Genomic DNA, 23,444 nt, shown 5'->3' with positions numbered 1-23,444 from the left:
TTAATAATAATTCAGAAGACACGCGAAATTTCCATGAGTTTACTGGCACAATGAACCATAGCTGATTGACCAATCAGAGCACGCGCATTCATTTAATTATTATATAAAATGAATAATAATACTAATGTTGTAATCGGTTGACGGTACCAATCGTAAAATGACGAAACAAACAACGAAGTAACTGAAACGGGTCCAACTTGTACGTTTATTCTCCTCGCGATGACGGTATGCGAATATTTTCTTACAACACGATCTCGATAATACGACAGAACAAAACAAAAGGCTCAAAATACAAAATCTCGTATTACATGTCAACTGGTAACTCGGGTAACACAACATGTCACGGTCACGCAACTATTAGTCTCTTAACAACTAATAATAACTGGAAATCACTATTTGAAGGAATTTTAGTTAGAATTCTATCAAAAATATAATATTAGACTATTTGTTATCCATTTCCGTGAGGTGACCGTTGATTCAGCCCTTAGCCTCGTCAACTATCACCCCATGGAAATCTTGAGCTCATAATATTAAACAGAAGCAAACAGTCAAAACATTTGATAACAGTAACCAACCTTTAAAAAATCAACAAGTCCTTGAACCACAGAATACACTGAACTCATAGCTTGTTCTAACTCATTCCACTCTGGACATGCTGCTTCTGCAGAAGACAACCAAACAAAGGTATATTATCAGAAGTGTAGCCAGCTTTTGAAGACGTTGTTGATCTGGCTAGTAGGCGACACTCTGGATTTCTGGAGGCAATTTTTCAGATAACACCCTAGAAAATGCGTTCTCCTTAACTTCAGAGTGATTTTATGTGTACTTCAACAGTACTTATATTTCAGAATCTATGTTTCAGTTCCAATATTTTAAATTTTTAACAGGCACAAAATGGGCCAATTTTGACTCATTGCTAAATAAGTGCACTACCTCACAAGCAGTGGTTGTATTTTGACAGCACAATAGTCTATTCCAGGTGTTCAGTTGCCTGGAGGAGGCTAACAGCACCCAAATTTTAAAATTATTTTATAGAATTAATTCTAGTTAGCAGAGAATTGTCCAGTACATTAGTTTTCTCTTAAAAATGCTAAATATGTGCACTTGACTTTAACGGTATAAATATGATTCACTATGATTTAACCCTATTTGATATACCTTTGCAAGAAAAACGATGTTGGTCTGGAGGGGGAGGGGATCCCATATAAAAAGGACGGGGGTGCTCATACAAAATTTGAAGAAGAATCCCCAAGAGGTACCGATATCCTGTTTTTTTGGGTGTGGCTTGAAATTCTTTTCCCCCCTAACCCTAAATGGTACTGTGAAAGCTCCAGCTTTGGACCTTTTGAGGCTGAATACCCTAAGAGCTACCAAAACCTCTTTTTTAACCCTTAAAAGGTAGGGTGAGCCCCCCCCCCCATTCTTTTTTATGTGGGAGTATCCTTCCCAGGGACATTAGATAATATTGCCAATAAATATATTTTCAAGATCGTTTAACTTAGCTCTAGTCACTGTTAATTGCAAGAGGAAAGGTTGAGGGTCAAACCTGTAGAGGCATCAATCTGGGACAGCAATTCAAACTGCTTTTGCATCTGGCAAAGATTGGCAGGATCCCCAGATCTCTGAAGAGAAATGATGAGCTGCTCAATGCTGTCAGAAAACGAGGCTGGTGATTGTAGCTAAAACAGAATGAAATGCAATGGATTAACCATGGTTTAATTTAGAAATAACACTGAGATAGAACTGCTGGGAATGCAATCCAGGGACTTTAAAAAATCAACAAGTCACCAGTTAAGAGTTATCAGATTATCTGCCCAAGTGTGTTAACTGTTTATTATCGTAAACCATCAAAATTTGCAACTAGCCAATCAGAAACCGTGTCTACTGTCCTGATATCCTGCAAAATGAAGGCCTAATTGACAAGATATTTTAGTTTTAATTTTCTTTTTTGATTTTTTTTTTTTTTGATGTGCCAAAATAGAATTACAGTACATTTGATTAATAAATAGCAAGGCTTCCTGACACGATGGCTGGATTTAGGTACAACATACCTAACCATACCTTTTTGGTGTGCTTCAGGCTTGTTTGATCTTGTCATGGTTATTTTGGCTCAACCAAACTGGCCATGATATCAAGGCTTTTTGACACGATGGCTGAATTTTGGTATGCTTTGGTGGCCTTGGCGGGGGTCTTTTGGTATGCTTTGGAGGCCCGGGGGGGGGGCACTGCCATATATGGGCTATATAGGTATGAGCCGCTGTGAAGGGTATGGTTTTCAAGCAGTTTACTCTAGGATAGATTTTATCTAGAGTAAGGAAACCAGGAAATGCCACTCAAAAATATGAAAAAAATCAAATATGCAAGTTTAAATTTACGCAAATCAGCCTCAACAGTGTTGATAGATGGGGGGATTTGGGGAGTTCACTCTAGGCTGAATTTTGGTATGCTTTGGTGGCCTTGGGGGGGGGGGCCTTTTGGTATGCTTTGGAGGCCCGGGGGGGGGGCACTGCCATATATGGGCTATATAGGTATGAGCCGCTGTGAAGGGTATGGTTTTCAAGCAGTTTACTCTAGGATAGATTTTATCTAGAGTAAGGAAACCAGGAAATGCCGCTCAAAAATATGAAAAAGACCAAATTGGCAAGTTTAAATTTACGCAAATCAGCCTCAACAGTGTTGATAGATGGGGGGATTTGGGGAGTTCACTCTAGTATAGGTTTGCAAAATTCAGCTGAACTAGCTCTGGTATAGGCTAAGGGTTCCAGGGTCCCAGCAGCACATCCCCACCCAGAAATTCCCAAAACAACCCCCCCCCCCCCCGGGTTGGAGACATGTCAGGCTTGTTTGATCTCGCTATGGTAATTTTGGCTCAACCGAACTTGCCCAAATACAAACCATGTCTCAAGCAAACTCCCCTGAAATGTCATCAAAGCATACCAGAAATTAGGTAAATTTAGGTATAAAAATTTTTCTGATTGTCAAAGTCTTATACATTTAGAACTGACATGGATACGGCTGAACTACTGGTAATACATTTTACAACTCAGAGGTACATGTACATTATCTAATCCATCAAATGTTTTTGCCCGAATGTGATTAGTCTAAATCAAATGACTGAACGTGCCCCAACTTTCCAAGTGATGAAGGTAATTAAGGTTTAAGTCTGCATACCAGCCAAGTGGCCCATCAGATGAGAGCTCATCCCTGTTTCTGTGAGCAGGAAGTGACTAGGAGTATTTCTACTTCCCCCTGGTTAGGACACTAGTCTATCGCAGGGTTACCCCCAGCATTAAATTCACCCATACCCACTTATACACCTAGCTGGGTGGAGAGAGGCACTGTGAGAGGAGTGTCTGGCCCAATCTTGAATCCCCAGCCAGGGCTCGAACTTGGACCGCTCGATTCGGAGCAAGCTCACTAACCTTGAGGCCACCATGTGATATTCCCCAATAATTTTTAAAAAATTAATATTTGCAGGATAATGAACGCAATAGCCTCCATTTGACTTTAAAAATATACTCAGATATTTGTCCTTGGACATATCTGCTCCTTAAAGCTCACAGTTTTTATTGAGCTTCACTCCAAGAAAACTGCTTACTTCTCAGAAAAGCTCTTAATTACCCCAAAGAAACAGAATTTACTAGTAGTTTGAACATTTTGACTGTGTTTACTAGGAAATTTAATTTTAGAATCTACAGTAATAGTTACTCAAATTATACTTGCTGATACTAATCAACAGAAAAAAATCCAGTTTGCAATTTATAGTTGTAAAAGATTTGGTTCCTCTGATATAATTGAGTTTCAAACAGTGCCATGACTCCACTTACAATTCTCTCAACAAAATTGTTACTAGTTCTCAAACCTTGTCAATAATTGACTGCATGTGAGACTTGTGATCTTGGTCACCATACAGCAGTGAGGACCACTGGTCTGGGAAGATGTGCAGACCTGCTTCTGTAGCAATTTTTACTATCTGTGCATCATGCGTCTTCCGCAAACCATCATATGTACGACACTGATACAAAATAAACATAAATTTTTAAAAGAGGACATTATGCTTTACATAAATTGTTAATTGCTACTATTTTTCTTAATTCATTTGAAAAGTTAAAATAATTGGACAATGAGCTGGAGGTTTCTTAGTGGGCAATCAAAGTCGTGAACCAACTGTCAAAGTCCATTAAGAAACCATGAGTGAGCTGTCTATTGTTTTAGCATTTAATTTAACCCACTGACAAAAAAGTCCTTATTTTATAAGCATCGCACAAACGCAAAGTAAAAGCCATTTGCAAAGATTGACCAGCTTCTCGTACAGTGCATTGATCATTAGATCATGGTCAATGATGTGTAGCCAACACGATGTCAGACTCAGTGTATTTACCTGCTGGTCTGTTAGTTGGTTTTGCTGTACCATTTAATTAATAGACTGCACTTTCTCGGAGTTTAACCCACATGGGATGACAGGAGAACACGAGAAAGGCCCAGTGGGAGGGGGAGCTCTCTCATACAACAAGAATGGGGATGCTCACCGCACTTTTAAGGGTTGAAAATGCAGTTTGGTACCTCTCAGGGTGTTCAGTCTCAAAAGGTCCACTGCAGAAGCTTTCACAGTACCCTTTAGGGTATTGTGCTAGAAAAAACAAGGAGACAATGTGTTGCATTATAATTGGTACCTCTTAGGGGTGAAAAACATCTCAAGCCACACCCACAAACCAGGATCTTGGTATCTCTTAGGGGAGAAAGGCTTGTAACTCATGAACCATTAAACCAAACCAGTGAATAATGGTAATGAGTGCTTTGATTATCTCTGATCTTGGGATGGTTACTATAACCCACAATGGACTATGCATTGAGTCTTGGCCCAAAAGGTACCTATTTCAGGTTGGATCTATTCAAAATGGTTCAAATTTCAGTTAATATAATGGCTGATTCATCAAAGGGTGATAAAAGGACAAGGGCTTGAATCTCAGTGCAGAGCCTTAATCCCACATGCAACTGAGCCCCTGCCCTTTTGGGGATTTTATCCTTAAGAGTCCCGAGAAAGGCTTAATCTCACAATGAAGTAAAAACACTCATACTGTACCTGCTCGTCTAGCTGAAACAGAGCTGATTCATTGTCTTTTCTCTCAACCTGAGAAAAGTCTTAGCATTAACATCGATAATAATACGTTCTTATATTACAAAATGTAGCTCACGCAGATTTAACTAACAAAACTTTTACAGTAAGAGGCATTAACATTAAAACTTTTAATTAATGTCATGATAAACATTTTTTAACTTTAGCAGCCATTAGGGCTCAGCTCGCCCACATGTACACAAAATGGTAGATGTGAGTATACTCTTTGAGTAAATAACTCTGGTAACATTTACCATGATTAAGTTAGTTCAGCAGGGCCAATAACTAAAATCAACCAAACAGATTGCTTCATTGCTGCATTGCTGGTCCAATATTCTCTAAATACAGAACCAGCACTGTCCTGTACATAAATGAATGATCCAGCAATATTTACTCTTCAGTAAAGATTTTCTAAAATTTTCAGTCATGAAATAAATCTCTTAATTAGTTATTAGCCAAGCTTGTTCAGGACCATACTGGGAGAATATCAGCTGTCAGTCTTTTTTCTCTGACCTGTGATTTGAGGTTACTCAAAAATATCTGGCTCTTGGTCATTAAGCACAGATCTTGAGCTCACTGCACTCGGTCTCTAACCATAACCTCTGGACAAATCATATTTTCCATCCATTCCTCGCCCCTGCGAAATAAATTCCCAGTAGTCTGGGAATTCCTAGGAATTCCTAGGAATTCTTAGGAATTCCAAGTTATTGCAAGACATGCAAATTATGCTTTATCCAAGACCTTGGAATTTCTGGGAATATTTGGGAATAGTGGAAGTATGACTGGGAATTATTGGGAATTCCTAGGAATTCCAAGTTATTCCAAGCCATGCAAATTATGCTTAATCCAAGACCTTGGAATTTCTGGGAATATTTGGGAATAGTGAAAAGTATGACTGGGAATTTTTGGGAACAGCTAAAACACATGAAATATTGTGTTTGAAATTTCTATAAATTTCCCAAAATGTCAAAATTAAAGATGAACTCAGTGCATGAATCAGTTTCTGTGAATTAGTAAAAATCAACAGGATCATTTCCCTGGAGTTCCATACCTTTTTATTGTTGTCAAGCTCCAAGGTAATTATTTCCAAACAAATGTTACTACATTAATTCCAGTTTAAGTCTGACAACTCAACATAAAACTATAGCACTCATAACATTGCTTTTTAGATCCAACCTGATTTGTTAGTGTATATGTGCCCGTATGGACCCTTAAATCAAACACCCAGAGTATAACTGATAGAAAAGTGGATGCTCTCAGATCTGATAAATAGATTAGGCAAAAAATTCCTGTCAGCATAAATGTATATATATTATTTACAATTCCAATAAAACCAAAAGTATATATATGCATGTATATATTTAATATAATTGTAGATTCACACACATACCCATCACAGCCCACTGTTGAACAATTTTTGACTTGATCCTTTATGACTTTAGGAAAAAGAGGAAGACATCTCTCACAGATGTCAGAAATGAAAAGCTCACAGTTTCCACACGCTTGCTGTACAAAACTGTACTGTGACATTCTCTGGATAAATTACCCGTAGTTTCATTAAAACAAGGATATCTTTAGTAGCCTCTCATTGTCATACAATGTCTTGAAATTAAGGCCAGAATAGCCATACAGGCATATTCTTTGGCAGAAAATGTTCTTTTCTTGTGAACAATTAGTTTCACTTTCATCAGGGGAGTCCAGTGAATGGCCGTCAGTGTCAGAGTTCTCAATTTCTTCAGAGGAGTCAGAACTAGAAACTTCAACATCATTATCTGAATCACTGTCTGTGGACAAATCTGAGTTGTTGTGTGTATTACATCAATTGGTATTTCTGTAGTCTTTTCAGGTACAGTGTATAGGCAACTCAATTTCATCAAATGCTTCTGTGAAGCTTCAATTCTTGCATAAAGGTTGACTCCATAGTCCATCAAAGTCATCCACAACATTTCTGTCAATAGCCATCTCACTCAGGCGAGCCGAAAACTCTGAGGTGTTCTGTTCATGGTGCTGGAAATGATCTCCAGGAAAAAGTGATGCAAGAGAGAGAGATGACATCAACTGGCCTGGGAAGACTGCTTTAAGCAATTTATGTGGTCAAATCTTGTAGATTTTGGTATGGGTATAGTGGGATCATCAATATGTTTCTTGTATTTCCTTGTCCTCGCGGTCACTTTAATTCATGACACAACAAAATCAAAAGAATAAAAAAGATTATGAGTCAGTGGGAAACAAATAAATAACTGACATAAATAAATGACAAATAAAAAAAACCTACATCTTGATGTATTGAAAAGACTATAGATCTCATATAATGTTAATCCTTATAAATAATTCAAAGGAAAAAATGATAAGCATTGCAAATTTCTACTTGCTGCATCGTGCTGACTGGGTGTTGAAACACGTGGGCTCTCAAAATAGATTTGGTGCACTTACAACAAGCTTAAGCTTATTTTGCAGAATTTATCTCGTTTTCTCAGGTCGATCTGAAACCTTTTAGGTGAATTTCGGCTTTTGGGGTTTTTAAAGAGCACACAATGCATTGGGAGTAACTGCAGAATACCCTGCCATTTCAAAGCTGCTTCCTTGAAGACTGCGGATACATGGATACGTAGTGGCGAACACCACCCCTCTCCTAAATATAATCCAAGTGTATATGGAAGTGGATACGCGGATACGTGTATACGTGGTGGCGAAGACCACCCCTCCCCTAGAAATGATCCAAGTGTATATTGAAGTGGATACGCGGATACGTGGATACGTGGTTGGGAAGAGCACCCCTCCCCTAGAAATAATCCAAGTGTATATTGAAGTGGATACGCGGATACGTGGATACGTGGTGGCGAACACCAGCCCTCCCTTAGAAATAATCCAAGGTTCGAAGTATTAATGGACGAAGATACTTTGATCCATGAAGTGTAAAATGTTTTAATATTTAAAACCATTTTGACTGTAGCACGCCAATCTGAAATGTAATAATCACATTAACTAATGAAAACTTTTTCGAAAACTACATGTGAAAATATTTTACATAGTTTATATTGATTGGAAAATGTTCTTAACCGATGGAACCAGAATATCATTTACGACAAAAATTAGTTCAAAAAGATATGGGAATGTGTTGTACATAGTTCGTATGATCGTCGTTAATCACTGAAAAAGCCTGAGGGTACATGGCCTCTTGATTCTAACCCTCTCTTGATGGCAGGAGTGACACTGCGATGCGTTGGTAACTGGTATCTTTGCCGAAACTCTGTTTGTGAGCACAGATCACTCGGCCATGTTATTGAATCTGGGTTATTCTTCACAAAAACTGTGACAGGGTTTGTGGTTCGCGGGATCCTGAAGGAAAAGATTTTTCCCATTCCAGAGTTTTCCAAACTGACTATGGCATCTCGAAATTCTGCTTCCGCAATCCCACGCAACTTTCGAGTGGCGCTCTGCTTGAATGCCCTGAAGGTGAAGACAGGTCCGGAGAATAGGATGCAGGCGGTCTTCACTGCTAATGCTGTCGGCTGCGGTTTTTCGTCGTCCAGTGTTGGTGTTATCAACTCGCCCAGGAACTAAAAATATCACATAAAAAAGGGGGACATGTTTGTTTTTGTGGTCAAAAAAATACAGATGTGCGCTATTATACTCGTATGAATTGGAAAGCGTGGTCGTTGTTTTAAAGAACGAATGATTTGTATTCACATTTTTTATTGCTAGGCGCGCTCTTAGGTTCTTCGCTGTGTGATCTTAGGGTAATTTTTTTCGAAGCACAACATCGGTTGGAAATTCTTTGTGAAATGTGCTATTTTAGCTTATTTTACGTAAACTATCATTTTTAAAACGGAAAACATACATTCTGTTTAGCTCTGTTGGGCTCTGACTCTTAAAAGAACGTAGACTGTACTCTCCATGTTACGGGTTATTATTTTCCGTTGGTAAAGTAGTCGTTAAAAGACAACACTGCGTACGGTGTAGCAAGCACAATGCATAGGTACGCCATTGTGACATTATTTAAAATTACGTGCATTTCAAATTAGTTACCGACTGGGTACGGCGTAAGCGGTCTCGTGGAAATTCGTGTGTATGGCAGGGTATGTACGTGGGGGAGAAATTGCAGAATACCCGGCCACTCGAACTATAAACAAATCTTTAAGCCTTGCTACGCGACTACACAGTTTGTGTATTACTTTCTTTTTTCACGTTTTTAGAACGAGAAATTGACACTTCGCTACTTACGTGACTATGGCTATTCGGCTGCGCGTTTTTGGATGTTATCACGTTGTATTATAAAGGAAGACCTGTGTTTTGTTTACATGTTTTGTATCTCAGAGAGATATGATGAGGGGAAGTGAAATACTATGTACAATGCTTACCTCAACAAAAATTTCTTTCTGTGATTCGGCCCAAGTAACGTAATCAATGGCACTGAGGAGTGTTGATCTTTCAATCTTGTCTGCTGGCGGTGTGGGTTGTGTATGCTCGAGAAGTTGCGAAGCGACATGGTTGAAGACATGGAGTGCGGCAGCTACGCGCAGAATTACGTCGATCTTTTTTGTCTTTGGCGGGGTCCTGCCTTCTGTAATGGCTTCATTGACTTCTGCAATGAACTCTTCATTGAGACCGTTGACAGTGTCATTTGCCTCTTGCGTCAGTGTGTAGCTTGAGCGCGATGTATGCAATCTAGCGATTTCTATGAATATATCTTCACAATTTGAAAGGGCACTTTCCTTTAATGCTTCCACTGCTTGGTTCGTTTCTTGTGGGGATGGCCTGAGGCATTTTGGAAATGTTATTAAAAATCGGTCAATAAGACCGTGTCCCTGGTCTAATAGCGTGACAAGGCGGGCGGCAAACGGAACTTGTGTAGCACCAAGTATGGAAAAAGGCGTGTTTGATGCAATCTCGCGCGTTCTTTCTGTGGCGTACCTGTATGAAGCTTCCTCTCCAGAAAATAGCTGACACAGAACTTGCACGTCTCCAGTGGCGTTCTCTTCGTCGGACTTCAGTAATTTAAATAAGACATCGTAAATCTCACCGGACAAGAGGAATCCCTTTTTGTTGTCAGCGATTGTCTTTATAAGTCCTGAGGATGTGCACTTTTGAATTACTGGAGATGAGGAATCTGTTTCCCTGACCACTGCAACCATCGGAAAAACAGCACATTCTTTAATGGCTTGTGATTTCCCTGTCGTCGGTGGACCAACGAAGATTGAATAGATGTTTAGAGGCATCTCTTGTGTGCCAGTGACAAGTGTACTTGCTGATCCAGCAATGAAAGTTGTCGTGGTGATAAGACTTGTGGATACGTATCCTGGATTAGTGCTCAAGGAATGAGACTTGTTGACGATGAAGTTCCAAACATTAGGCAGAGAAAGTTTTTCGAACGGATCCGGGAGCGCGATTAAACGTTTTTGAAGTAGTGCCCAGGTGCTGTCTGGTTGTTTTCGCAACTTCGCAAGACGAGAAGAAGACATCTTTACAAGATCAAGTAGTTGTTAGTATTGCCAGTGCAGCTTGACTATGGGCGAGAGAACGTTGTGTAGGATTTATTTGTCGGCATGTTAGCGTATCATTTGCTTTGTTGTTTCTATTGTTGAAACGCTATAGGGGCTTATTGTGTCATAAATGTGCGAAACATGTCATTTTTTTTTTTTTTTGACACCAAAAATGAAAAATTGTTGATAATTACAGATAATGAATTTGAAAACATAAAGAGGAATTAGAGTAAAAAGGTATGGAAACAAGGTCATATTTATATGTTTTATTTGTAGGAGGTTTCCGTGCTATTGAATTACCGAGGTGCGATAAAGTCAAAGAGAAAGTTGAATTGTATAAGAACGTACGTTTAATAATATTACCGTGAGTTCGTGTGGGGGTAAATGAATATAACAAAAGGAAAGCTATCTAAACCATAAAATATTGTCTTTGGTTGTTTGACTGGGCTGATTTCAATTATTGTTACAGCGCAAAGTTATTGTTTGGGTTTTGCCTGTGCCCAGTGGGATTGGTGGTATTGTTTGTTGATGAAGAATAATAGAAGCTGTAACAAATGTCTTCTCTTATGACAAAGCGTGCGAAGATATTGTAGGTGTAATAAACAGAAAGCGGAAGGAATATTATTGATCATTTGTTGTAAATTTTGCATATGAAAAATAGGATAAGGACATCTTTTAATGCGCTATACGTTTATCAGATGTTTTATAACAAAGCGTGTGAAGTTATTGTCGGTGTAAGAAACAGAAAGCGAATGGAAATATTAATGGTCATTTGTTGTCAATTTGCATTCGGAAAACAGGGTAAGGACATTTTGTAATGCGTTGCACGTTTATCAGAAGCGTAAAGAGAAAATTGGAAGAAAATGTACTCTGTGACTCATAAAAGAAAAATAGGAATACAAGTTGGGTGCGCGGCCGTTGAGCGTAAAGAAATAGGTGTACAATGTTCACATTCTATAGGAAGTTATGGAAGGCGTAATAACGAAACTGGTTTCTTGACGTATGATGAACTGCTTCGAAATCACCTTTGGACGAAAGACTACACCATTGAATGGTTAAAAAAAGAAAAGCTTCTTGCGACAAATCGTATATGTGACATTTGCTGTTCCGAAATGAAGCTTCGAGAGTGCAGTGACCGTTCTGATGGTTATGTTTGGGAATGCAGGAGGCAAATTGGACGAAAAAGGCACAGAACAGAAAAGAGCATCAGAGAAGGAAGCTGGTTTGAACAGTCCAACCTGTCCATAGAAGAGGTTATAAAATTTACGTACTGGTGGAGCCAAGGATTAGAGCAATGGCAAATTAAACAGCAACTTGGCCTTGGCTCCCACACTGCAGTGGACTGGGACATGTTTTGTCGCGAACTTTGTGAAGTGACACTGTTTGAAAACCGAGAGAAACTTGGAGGACCTGGAAAAGTTGTACAAATAGACGAATCGAAGATTGGAAAGAGAAAGTATCATCGCGGGCATGTAGTGGAGGGACAGTGGGTTTTCGGCGGAATCGAAGAGGAATCGAGAAAGTGCTTCATTGTATGTGTGGAAGACAGGACTGAAGGACATTATTGAAGCATGTACAAGAATGGATTGAACCAGGCACCACCATAGTGAGCGACTGCTGGAAAGCGTATGTGAACCTAGATAAGTACGGATACATTCACAAAACTGTAAACCACTCTGTAGAGTTCGTTAGTCCTGAGGGTTATGACACAAATAAACAGGAAGGACACTGGAGGCAGATGAAAGTGAACCTTCCTACGCATGGAAGGAAGAAAGAACATTATTCGTCATATCTGGCCGAATTTATTTGGCGGTATGTTAACCGTGGAAAAGATTTGTTTATCGTATTTCTGAAGGATGTTGCACGTGTTTACAAATTAGAATAGTTGGACACGAAAGTTTGCTTTGAACTAGTATTTCTGATAGTATTTCTGACTAAACGATAAGTGTAATGGTAAAATTGTATTTCTGACAGAACGATCAGAGTAATCTTTTGTTTTATAACCGTTGAACTAGAATTTGTGACTAAAGGATAAGTGTAATGGTAAAATAGTATTTCCGACAGAACTATTAGAGTAGTGTTCTGTTTTTTAATCCGCGAAGTTCATATCCGCGTATCCGCGTATCCGCGTATCCACTCCTATTGCTCATAGCTTCGTCCCCAAGGTCTCTCTTCTTTCCATCCTCGTATCCGCGTATCCGCGTATCCGCGTATCCAGTCAATTTTGGGGGTTAGCTTTGAAGTGGCAGGGTATTCTGCAGTTAAGCCGGAGTTGCTTTAGTTTCGCCTGTAGCATAGCTTCCTCATCGACGGTAATGTCGCTTGCAACATGGGCTTGATCGGCTGCTGCGCTGGTGAGTTCGTTTTCCGCGCCTGATGACTCCTGCAAAATTTTCAGAGCTGGTTGACGCCTCGGTAGCTGGGAGGCCTTGCGTACCCGGGCAGTGAGGTCCAGGCAGACCACAAATGTGGATGCTGTGGGGAATCTTGCATGCCGCGCATGTAATGATTCGTTTGTCCTCTTCTTTCTGGTCTGCCATACTTGTTATCAAGGAGCGTTCGAGGATCACAACGAATCGGTAAAACTGCCAAAATGCCAATAGTGCTTGCGATTGCTGGCTATTGCATACAGTGAATACTAAGAGTATAATGCACGCTGAATATACTAGTGTGATTGCACTTTTACCAGCAGCCAGTGATTAAGTATCTATCGAACTTAGGTACGTGTACAGATATAGGTACATGCGGTGAAATTTCGATTACAAAATCGTTGTGCAATGAGGCTGACTGAGTCCCAGTATACACGTTTGTAATTTAGACAGGCCTCAGGTAGGATGCCGATGCCTTCCCTCAAGTAAGGGTATAAATTCATTTCATTGCACACGGAGGATAAAATAAAATAAGATTAGCACCATAAGTTCCAGGGCTGTGCTCTAGAGGTGCCCGGGTCCCACAGGCCACTAACGTTGGCCTTTGGGCAACTGGAAAAACTTACTTTTTTCAAATAAGCTTAAGTGCTGTGCACCCAGGATTTCATTTCCTTTGATCACAGCCTTGATAACCGTAGGTGCATGTACATCTATTTTCAATAGCATTCTATCCAGAAGGGAAGAGAAATACTCCTATTCATTTCATGCAACAGACACAGAGTTATGGTGTAAGTGTTGGCCGCACTGGCCACTACATACTGTAGCTGAATGTTCACAGGCGTTGCATGATGCTATTGATTACTGAGATTCACATCGTGTCTCTTACTTGGTTGGTTCTCACTTACATTGTGTATAATAAATTCAAAGCCAAGCGACAATAAATTCAAAACATTTGTGAAGGTATACATGTACATGCATGTACCTAGTCTTATTAAGTACATCATGTAACTTCTCTACTTTCTATCAATTCCCTTTAGGAAGTGAGAACTTATATCAAGAGATGACCTTCTTCTGCCATGACGATCTCTTTATGACCTGGTGGACTTTACATTTCATTCAAAATATGAAGTGGCTGGACTGAAGAAACATCCCATGTAAGTTTTGAGACCTTTTGATGCTTTTCTTGTGCAATTCAAGACAATTTGCGCCCTCGTCCGCTATCACATGATAGAAATCTCAAGCTCATAAACTAATTGTTTAATATAAGACTTTCAACACTTCCTGTGTGTGAAATTTTTATAGAGTGGATTTCCAATACAAGTTAAAGATTTAAGCTCAACTTTTACAAATTTCGATCCCCACATGTATAATATCATGCCACAGGGTTCAGTGGGCAATGAAGTGTGGCTTGGGCCATGACCCAAGAACATTTGATTTTCTTGCCTACAGTATGTTAAATACTATACATGTACATTTTATACTTGATTACACAACTGAAAGTTCAAGCAAAAATATTAAAATTTCTTATTATAATGATAGTAATAAAAGTGAACATTACATGTACTTGGTTAACAACTCACCTGGAGGCCCTTTTAATAGTTAGAATAATAATAATAATAATGATAATAATTACTTATAATGATAATAATAATAATAATTACTAATAATGATAATAATAATGAAGACGTTGTTTAAGGAGGGTTAACAGTTAATAGCCAAAGTCTAATAAACTTGTGGCCCTCGGAAAATAAAAAAAAACATACTGAAAAATGAACAATACTATGAATACAAATATATAATATAACAAAGATGAAAAACCTAAAGTTATGGGAGATGCGAATAGTTGAATAACAATAATATTAGAAACTTCCGTTTAATATAGATATAAATAGATACAAAAGCTAAATCCTAAAATTGTCTAAATGTTGCTGCGCTGCAAAGATCGTTTTAAATAAATGAGTTTTCAAGGACTTATCAGAGTCTGATTTTCTGGTATTTAGAGGCACATTACTCCAAAGTCTTGCTGCTGATAAAGCAAAAGAACGTCGTCCTCCAGTCTCACACCTTTACAGTCTGTATTGTTTTAAGTGTTATGTGTATGACACGTGAATAATAACAAACTTTTTTATTTATTATTTTCTATTATCTACCAGAGAACTTAAAGAGACAGTGAAACATGTGGTCCGTGTTTCAAGAGTGTAAGTTGTACAAAATGTACAGTATACTAGTTATGCAGTGTTTTTTGAAGGGTTTACCATGGAATATCCCATGAGTCACTTGCATTTCCTTGGTTTACACACAAGATTTTTTGGTGAGTTTGTATACCAAGAAGATCATACAAGTGCCAAGTAGGATATTTCATACATGTAGTACAGGTATACCAAAGAACATGTTGCATGTAACTATTATTTTAATACCATGCCATAGGAAATACAGTGGCAAACACAATTAACTCGGCACATGCTGGGAAAGTTAGATGTATTACTGTCGAGTATACAACACCTTTACTCTATTCTGATTGGGTATATTTTTAAATAGTATGGCGCACTGTGTAAATGTACCTATCTACAGAATGTAGCATTTGTACATGTACCATGTTACTATGGGACGATTTTACATGCACACAAATTCTGTCTAATCAACATGTACATTTAGTTTACTACAAAACTGTTTCAAGAAACAGGGATTTTAAACTACCCTTTACTTGACCCATACTTCAAATATTAAATCAATTACTAGACAGTCTGAGTTTAAGCACTAACGTCACTTATTCAAGAGTTTGATTTAGGTTTACGAGAGTGCACTGTCTGCTGAAGACAACCATAAGAATTGCAGGGGATTAGATACAATAGGGTAGCATCCCAGTTCAAGTTGAGAGCGTGTCTGTATTGCGGCAATAGTCCAGTTTTGAGTTAATTGAGACTGCTGAATAAAAAGGGTCATGTGCAACATCATCTGTACAGGTATATGTACTGTGTTAGTGTCTTTGGCCATGTACAAAATTTATTACCTTTAAACTGAAGAAAACCTGAAAATAATAGTTTATTAGCTAAAATATAGAAAAACACCAAAGAGCTACATGTAATAATAAACAATAAAGAAATACTGTAAGGAAGGGATTGACACAAATTTCAAACGACGAACTTGAAAAATCTAGGTTTAACTTTTCAATGTGCAAACCGTGACATAGTGACATAGATCCCTCAATCTGAAGTGAATTATCCACAAAATACCAGCACCAAGGTGATGAAGTGTAAGATGAAACAACATGCAGAGTTGCCCTTAGTTCATGCTCTCACCCATATTTACAAATATTTCACTTCAGATGGAGACAACTGTACAGATACATCTTTAGTCTTGTTATTCAGCAGCCTTGGTTAACTTTAAAGTGGACTATTTTCCCAGGTGAACTGCATATTACCAAAACCAGAGTGAAATGGCAGTGCTCTTCTTATGTACTGGATCAGAACAACATTGAACCTGCCTGTCTTGTTTTCAGGTATTTTTCAGAAGACTCCACCCAAGAGATGCTCGATGAGTGGAGTTGTTGATGCGTCATTATGATGTTACATTTAGCAAAGCAATGTTTTACTTTTCTCTGTTTTTGCCAACAACACTCTTGCCTGAAAAGCACAACAGTGGGTTCAAGTAGGTAGTAATTTGTTTATTGATCATAAATGCCGACATCAGGGGTTTCATTAAGGGCCGGGCACTGCACAAATTAACTGGCTGTGAGGAAGATTTTGCTTACCTGGTTTGACAATCTACTAGGTAAAGTTTTCTTATAAAGAAGTTCAGTTCGAAAGGTTTCACCTGCTAAATTCTGTGATTAATATGACCGCATGAAGACTTGACACATACGTGTTCATGTACAAGACAGATTTTGTTCACCATGTTTGTTGTGCATGTTATGTGAGTGATAGACTTGTTCGTCACAATTGAATACTGCAGCAGAAATTCCATGCCACGCCCGGCAAGTATAAGTGAACAGTTGCCATATTAGTAAGCATTCCCTTTGCGATCAGTGAGCAATCAACGTTATTAGAATTTAGTGCAAATCTGTAATTTTTTTTGTTCTTCTATTTACATCCCCGTTAGGGGGAGCATCACGTATGGTCTTGGGCAATAAAGACCCAGCTACCCCCAGTTGAGTTGGTGTGTATTTAAATGGCTGATATCCAATGACCATTAATCCTGTTAAAACTCTGGAAGTACAAAAATTAAGGTACATTGTATCCAATGTTCAGTTTTGATGGAATTTTATTCAGACATCACACTACACGTACTTGTTTGCACATTACAACCACATGTACATGTTGATGATTTACATGACTATATGGCCACTGTATCTGAATTTCACCTTGCGAAAGCTACATGTACATGTACGTGTATTAGCTTATTTTACGTATTTTAGCTACTTAAAAATTTGAGAGGTAATGAAGTATTAAATACAGTATACAGTATGTATGTATGTACATATGCATGTATATAAGAGTTTTACTTACATTTGACTATGTTAAACTTACATGTACCACCATAAATTGTTTAATTTCTTTTTTCATTAGAGGGAGATTTCCAAAGACTTCTTGGGAGACCCCCATTCCAGAAGAATCTAAGCTGAAGGATGATGACCTGACAGCATTTGTAGAGTGCTTCAAGCCTGCCATCATGCTAGCAGTGTTTAATAAGAGTGGAAGCACTTGTCAGGGCAGATGAGTCATACCCGGCTGGCCACAGCCATGTTCTACCATTGCTACAGCTGGTGCTCCCTGGAATCGACCCTAATGACTTTAGGAAGGCTTTGGTGAGTGTAGATATCTGAAATAATTGAGATCAGCAGGTCAAGCTTGTGGTTTGTGAGAGGACTATATGTTATTTTTTCGGCTGAGAGGTCCATAGTGAAAAACTGTGACCGAGGTCTTTTAAGTCTGATGTTTCACATACTATGGTAAAAAGCTATTAAACATTGCACCGTAGTAATGCAATTTCTCTCTAATTATTGTTTAAGGTTGCATCCTTACATGTGTAAGTGATGGTTTGTTACCTGATCCACCAACTTGAACAATTTTTCATTTTGCTCGAAAGTTTCAAGATAGTAAGGGCCTCCTCCATGTACAGCAGGACGAGATGGATGAATTAAAACATTAATGGTGAGTATATAATTTAATCTTGTTGCCCTTCGCCAACGGAACAATTTCTACCTTCCTAAAGTTAAGTTCTTCCTTTCGCTCGCAATAATATTCTCTTTGCTGTGTTGTAAACACCTTCGTTCATAAACCAAAGAGTCGTAGTTTTGCCGTAATCTCTACGATGGAAAGTTTCAGAGAAGGATTAAGAAATAATTTTGCGCGATTAGTTCGTAAGATGTTTGTGCTGAATTTGTTTGCTATTTCCTGTTCTTCTCGTTACCCGTTGCTCTCAGGTCATACGAGCTTTGGTCGCTCCTTCGGGCCCTGGTAGCAACAGTGTAACTTGGAAATACATTTGTCTCGAGAAAAAAATTATTTTTCTCTTTATTTTCTTCTTTTTAAGCAGAAGAAATGGCTTAACGGCGAGGATGACCCGCCGAACGAAAGAAGAGACTGAAATACACGAGGAGTTAATGTTATTCAACAATGGAGATGGCAACGAGATAAGAATTTTAATTTCATAACTTTCGATTAAAATGGTGGCAATATATTGTTGTAAGGATTGCTTGACGAGGCTTTTTTTTTCTAGCAGAAAAAGTCGTAGTATTTATTTGTTTCGAACGACTGATACATATAATTCAATAGCTAACCTTCGACCGTAATTAATCTGAGATCTCGATTCTGGTAGCCACCATTTTGGTCGAAATGATTTCGGGAAATATTTTAAGTGAATAAACAACGTTGAGTTTTTACGGTGGCACTATATTTGGCAACACCATCTAAATCTTTGTGGTCAAAACGCGACAGTTTTATCTCTGGGTGGGTTGTTTTAAGGCAAAATGCGATTTAAATGGCCGGTACGACAACGAACTTCTCTCTACAACAATTAAATAAATTGTCTTGCCAGAATTCAAATTATCTTCAAACATTAAATTCTCATCGAATAAAGCTTCAAACACATAATTCAATAAAGCAGAAAAATGCCAGGACAATGAAAATTACTTTTGAAAGGAGTACGGATGGTCATCTGCATTAATCACATGAACACACGATTATATCATGAAATTATCTGCAAACATGTTCAACAATCTGAAACACACTCTAAAACGAGTATCAAGACTCTCGCCAAAAACGTCGTTTGCAAATAACAACGCAGATTTCTAAAGAAATACGAAGATTCCGAGGTATTCCAAAGATGGCCGACGATAAAACTCTGGAGATCACTCGAAGATCTGCGAAGACTTCCGAAGATTTCCCAAAGGTAACGAAAGTTTTGTTAATTCGGAAGGCTAAAAGTTCAAAGATTACAAACTGCATTCCAAAATCATGTGATCTCGGAGATAGTCATCTTTCGCTGTAAATCGAAGCGTTACTTACGTTAAATATCTTCAGGTTATTGAACATACTACACAACTCTCAATTTTTTCAAGTGCCACCTTAACAACAGATCAGCGGTTGTTTATTCTCTAGATATTGAAAGTTTACATTTCTAAGATCAATATCTGGTTTACAAAAGGTGTTTCAAAAAGGGAAAAGCAGAGAAGTATAGCGAGAACGATAAACAAAATCGACTAGGAGATATTTTCTTGATGTGCTACCAAATTCTCAGAACTACAATGAAGACCAACTGAGGCAATCGTTACCCTCCGTAAATACAGTAGTTTTTGTACACATGTACGTGTAGTTCCAAAGATTCTTGTCGTGTGTATGATTTATTTCACATAGAGGCATAATATTTATCATCTCATGGTTTTCCTTTGTTTTGCAAAATGATAATGAACAGCGGTTACATTAAGGGCCGGGTACCAGACAAATTGACCCACTGTGAAGAGAACTTTGCCCGGCTACTTCACCGATAATTTATATAGTAATGTTGTTGCCCTATGCTGTTTCCCCGAGACTAACAGTCATCTAAAAAAATAAGCTTATTTCAAGTCATACAAAACACGATTTTGCCGGTAAAAGTACACATTATCTCTGTTGTATCTTCAAATTGGCCTGCAATTTCGCCCAATGATGCTTTGCAGAAACATGTTATGCACAAAAACCCACTTGAAAAGTGTCAAAATTATGCGGCAAATAACTCAATAATTTTCTGCTCCCGCAAAGAAAAGGTCCAGAAGTAGGTGGAGTTTCATGCAAAATAAACGTTGGGGCGCGACACATTGAAAGGGTGTTATTTACTTTGTGTCAAAGTAGCACTGTGAAGTGAGAAGTAAAAAGTTTTTCGTGGATAATCTTGCTTAGGAGAAGTGAATTATTTACATATTCATTTACATTAACAGGAAACTTCAACCTAGGAGCCTGTTTTGATTAGTACAGTCTTCTTGTTCAAAACCTTTTACTTGCACAATAAAATATTAAATGTACTTCCACATTTCCCTGCAAGAGTTAATGGTTTGAAATTAACCGTGAAATCCAATTACTGCGAAACTTGCCAGTTCATGGTTCGTTGCTATTTAGATTTAAAGCGAAATTAACATAATAGAGCGTTTTCATTGTCACGCAGTAAAAAATAAAATAAAAAACCATGCAGTGGATAACGTCAAGAAATTGTCATATTACAGAAAATAAATAAAGACATTTCTCCAAGTTTAAGGTGTGTGCGTTGTCCCAAAGTTGAGATACTTTATTCGTGGAAACGTTCTGCACAAATTTACAGAGCCTAGTATGGAGCCACCATGTTGGTGTTCCTCTGTGGTACACCAATATGACGGCCAGAAAATAGTGTTAACATCTGGAACTTTCTTTGGTTAACTTACAATGATTATCTGCACTGAACAAATAAACAGTTAAACAAGTACTTTTCCAAATACGACAATGTCTTAAATAGCTAAAAATCACGAGATAAATACATATTTTTCGACAAACTTTATGTCACGCACCGCCATACATGTAACTTTGAAATTCAAAATGCGCTGGTCTCCAAATGAAGGGCGCTATTCAGCTGGAAAGTTGTAAACAGATATAACTTTAATACCTCTTATGCTTGATGAGAAAAACTTTGGTGGCTCTTTAGTTTTGGATTTAAGAATTTGATGATGTCACGTGAAAATGCTCTATAATTTCGAAAATATACTTGAAAATGTTCTTTTTTTCTGTCTATAAAGTGTGAAAGGCTAGAAATTAAGCGACAAAATTATTGATAGTCATCTCAATTGGTTTGGTGTTTTCACTGGTTTCCCAGCACATGACCAAGTTCGAGTCTCAAGTTTCATTTTTCTATAAACAGCAGACAAAAAATATAACCTGTTTGCACCAAATAAAGAATAGTATCACGCTCAGGTTCATCTTTCTCCTGGACATTGAAACCTTTATTCTGAGTTATTAATTCGCTTTTAAAATGATGGAAAGAAGGAAACTCGTACATCACAAAAGTCAATCCAGAACGCTGTTCGCATGGTTTGCTAACGGTACATTTTTCACCATTCACTGTATTTAAAAAAAAAAAAACAGAGAATTTAAAAATTCTTGCAAGCATCTGTGCAAGCCTAGAATTTCAAAATTTTCTGCTCCCTACCTTTGCAAGGCCCATCGGGCCTTACATTTTTTCTGCCTGGCTGTCATAGTCTAATGTCCACCAGCTAAAAATCTTATTGAAACCCCTGATAATGAATTTTAAAGAAAGAAAAATAAAGAAAACAAAATAATTCTAAACATTTCAGCAAAAAATCCTGAGTTGAGTTGTCTTTGCATTGAGTACAATGTCCTATAATTTTCGGTTTGCAGTTTCCCTAGTTCCTTACATAAGGCAGCTTATACATCACTTACAAAATTAAGTCGTATTCCCCAATCTGGAAAATGGTCCACTGTAAACACTAACACAAATTATTTTATCGACAGAATCTATCTTTAAAACACTGTGCTAAAATTTAGCGTTAAAAAATATACACAACTATTTGCTCTTGGACACTATTTGCTCTGAAGACCAGCCTAATGATCTAGTAGCTTATGTACTGACTGTGGTACGTAGTGTTAATGTTATTGCCATGTGCTCGAATTTACCCTCTAAAAACGCTTCCTTACGCTGCAAGTTAGTTTTCAGTATAAAGGAGTAAATTTTGCTAATGATAGTATAAGAACAAGCCACAGAGAGAGCAAATAAAAACAGAAAAAACGCCAAAATGTCTTACCCTGGAAGACACAATACCCGCCATCTTTTCGAAGGAATCATACTTTTGAACACGTGATCTTAGATTGTGCTTTTAGTGTATGATGGGATACATCCTCGTTCCCAGGCTCTCTCCCCTCTGCCTCACATCACGGGAGTGCCAAGCTCACGTCTCGAGAAAAGCGAAATATAAATTAAGGTTACCTCCCATTAGCAATCTCAAAAAGTTGCCTGTGGAAAAACTCGCAAATTAGATTTTTTATCGTAAACTGCATTTATTAAGGGTGGTGTCACGACAAAACCAGGGGAACCAGGCAGGAGGTGACACAGCTCAATTCACCGATTTCGCTCAAACTTGGCACAAATGTTGGGTTTGGGGAGTGAATGATTGGGCACAGAAAAGTGGGTCAAAATATTTTATTCCCTTCAAGTTAAGGGGACCCCCTGCAAAAATGGCCATTTGTCCCTAATGTAATTCCTGCATATTATTCTAACATGGATAGTGAGAGCAATTATTTTTTCTGTGCTGGCGTATTGTTTACATAGAACGTTACGATTTATGGCCATTTCATGAACATCCACTAAAACACTAACGCCATTTCTCTGTCTCAACCCAACTCAAAATCAACAACAAATATCTAGCTAAGCATCTTCCTATCGATTACGGGTCATTACAAGTAAACATTCGGCGAAAAGAAGCACTTGAGAAACTTCTTCCCGAGTCGAGTCTGAACTGACGCGGTGTTAGGTTACGTGAGGAGCCGTGACAAATTTGAACGCTTTACAAGGGAAAGTATGGGGAACGTAATACGGTCGATTTAGAACGCTAAATATTCCGAAATATGAACATTTTACACGCAAGACTTATAAAACTTACTCATTTCCTGTGTGTCCGTTGTGATTTTTGGTGATCTCTGCCGTTTTAGGCTTTCTTTGCCATCACTGTTATTCCCTTCTCCGATATATGTCGTGAGAAATAAGATGTTGATCTGACTATAAGGTGAAGACTGAAGTAGTTGTCGCAACGGATGCATCGAGCGGTTTACTAAAGACCGTGTTTTCGTTTTTACTTTTTTCTTCAACTCTACTTTTTTGCTGCCAGTAACTTTTAGAAACACTGATAAAGCAGTGAAAAACAAGTCATTATTTCTTTGGCTTAAACATGAGGAAGGGAAGTCATGATATGAAAGCTAATTATAGTGATGATCACTTCATATGTTAACCTTTTTGTTAATC

The 23,444-nt window shown here is 38.2% G+C and overlaps 1 protein-coding gene, 1 long non-coding RNA gene and 1 pseudogene across 3 annotated transcripts in view; 1 reads left to right on the top strand and 2 right to left on the bottom strand.

Annotated features, from left to right (window-relative positions):
• The window catches only part of LOC149107034 (roquin-1-like), a 64,896-nt gene that overhangs the window by 2,245 nt on the left and 39,207 nt on the right, over positions 1-23,444 (bottom strand). The window contains exons 2-5 of the mRNA XM_089296762.1: positions 5,084-5,131; positions 3,863-4,015; positions 1,547-1,679; positions 576-661 (exon numbers count right to left, since the gene is read on the bottom strand). Coding sequence (XP_089152888.1) covers positions 576-661; positions 1,547-1,679; positions 3,863-4,015; positions 5,084-5,131 — 420 coding nt within the window. The remainder of the gene's footprint in view (positions 1-575; positions 662-1,546; positions 1,680-3,862; positions 4,016-5,083; positions 5,132-23,444) is intronic.
• LOC149107038 (uncharacterized) lies at positions 11,463-17,171 on the top strand (annotated as a pseudogene).
• LOC149107037 (uncharacterized) lies at positions 17,211-23,417 on the bottom strand. 2 transcript variants are annotated; one of them, XR_016209406.1, is made up of 3 exons: positions 23,086-23,417; positions 21,618-22,380; positions 17,211-17,786 (listed from the first exon to the last, which is right to left on the bottom strand). It is a non-coding gene; the product is annotated as an uncharacterized LOC149107037 (long non-coding RNA). The 2 variants fall into 2 exon arrangements; XR_016209405.1 differs by lacking the exon at positions 17,211-17,786 and having other exon boundaries at positions 21,547-22,380; positions 23,086-23,405.

The sequence above is a fragment of the Orbicella faveolata genome, unplaced genomic scaffold, assembly GCF_042242905.1.
Source record: "Orbicella faveolata isolate gen_17 unplaced genomic scaffold, um_ofav_v1 contig_27, whole genome shotgun sequence".
NCBI lineage: Eukaryota > Metazoa > Cnidaria > Anthozoa > Scleractinia > Merulinidae > Orbicella > Orbicella faveolata.
This window is presented reverse-complemented; position numbering and strand designations above follow the sequence as displayed.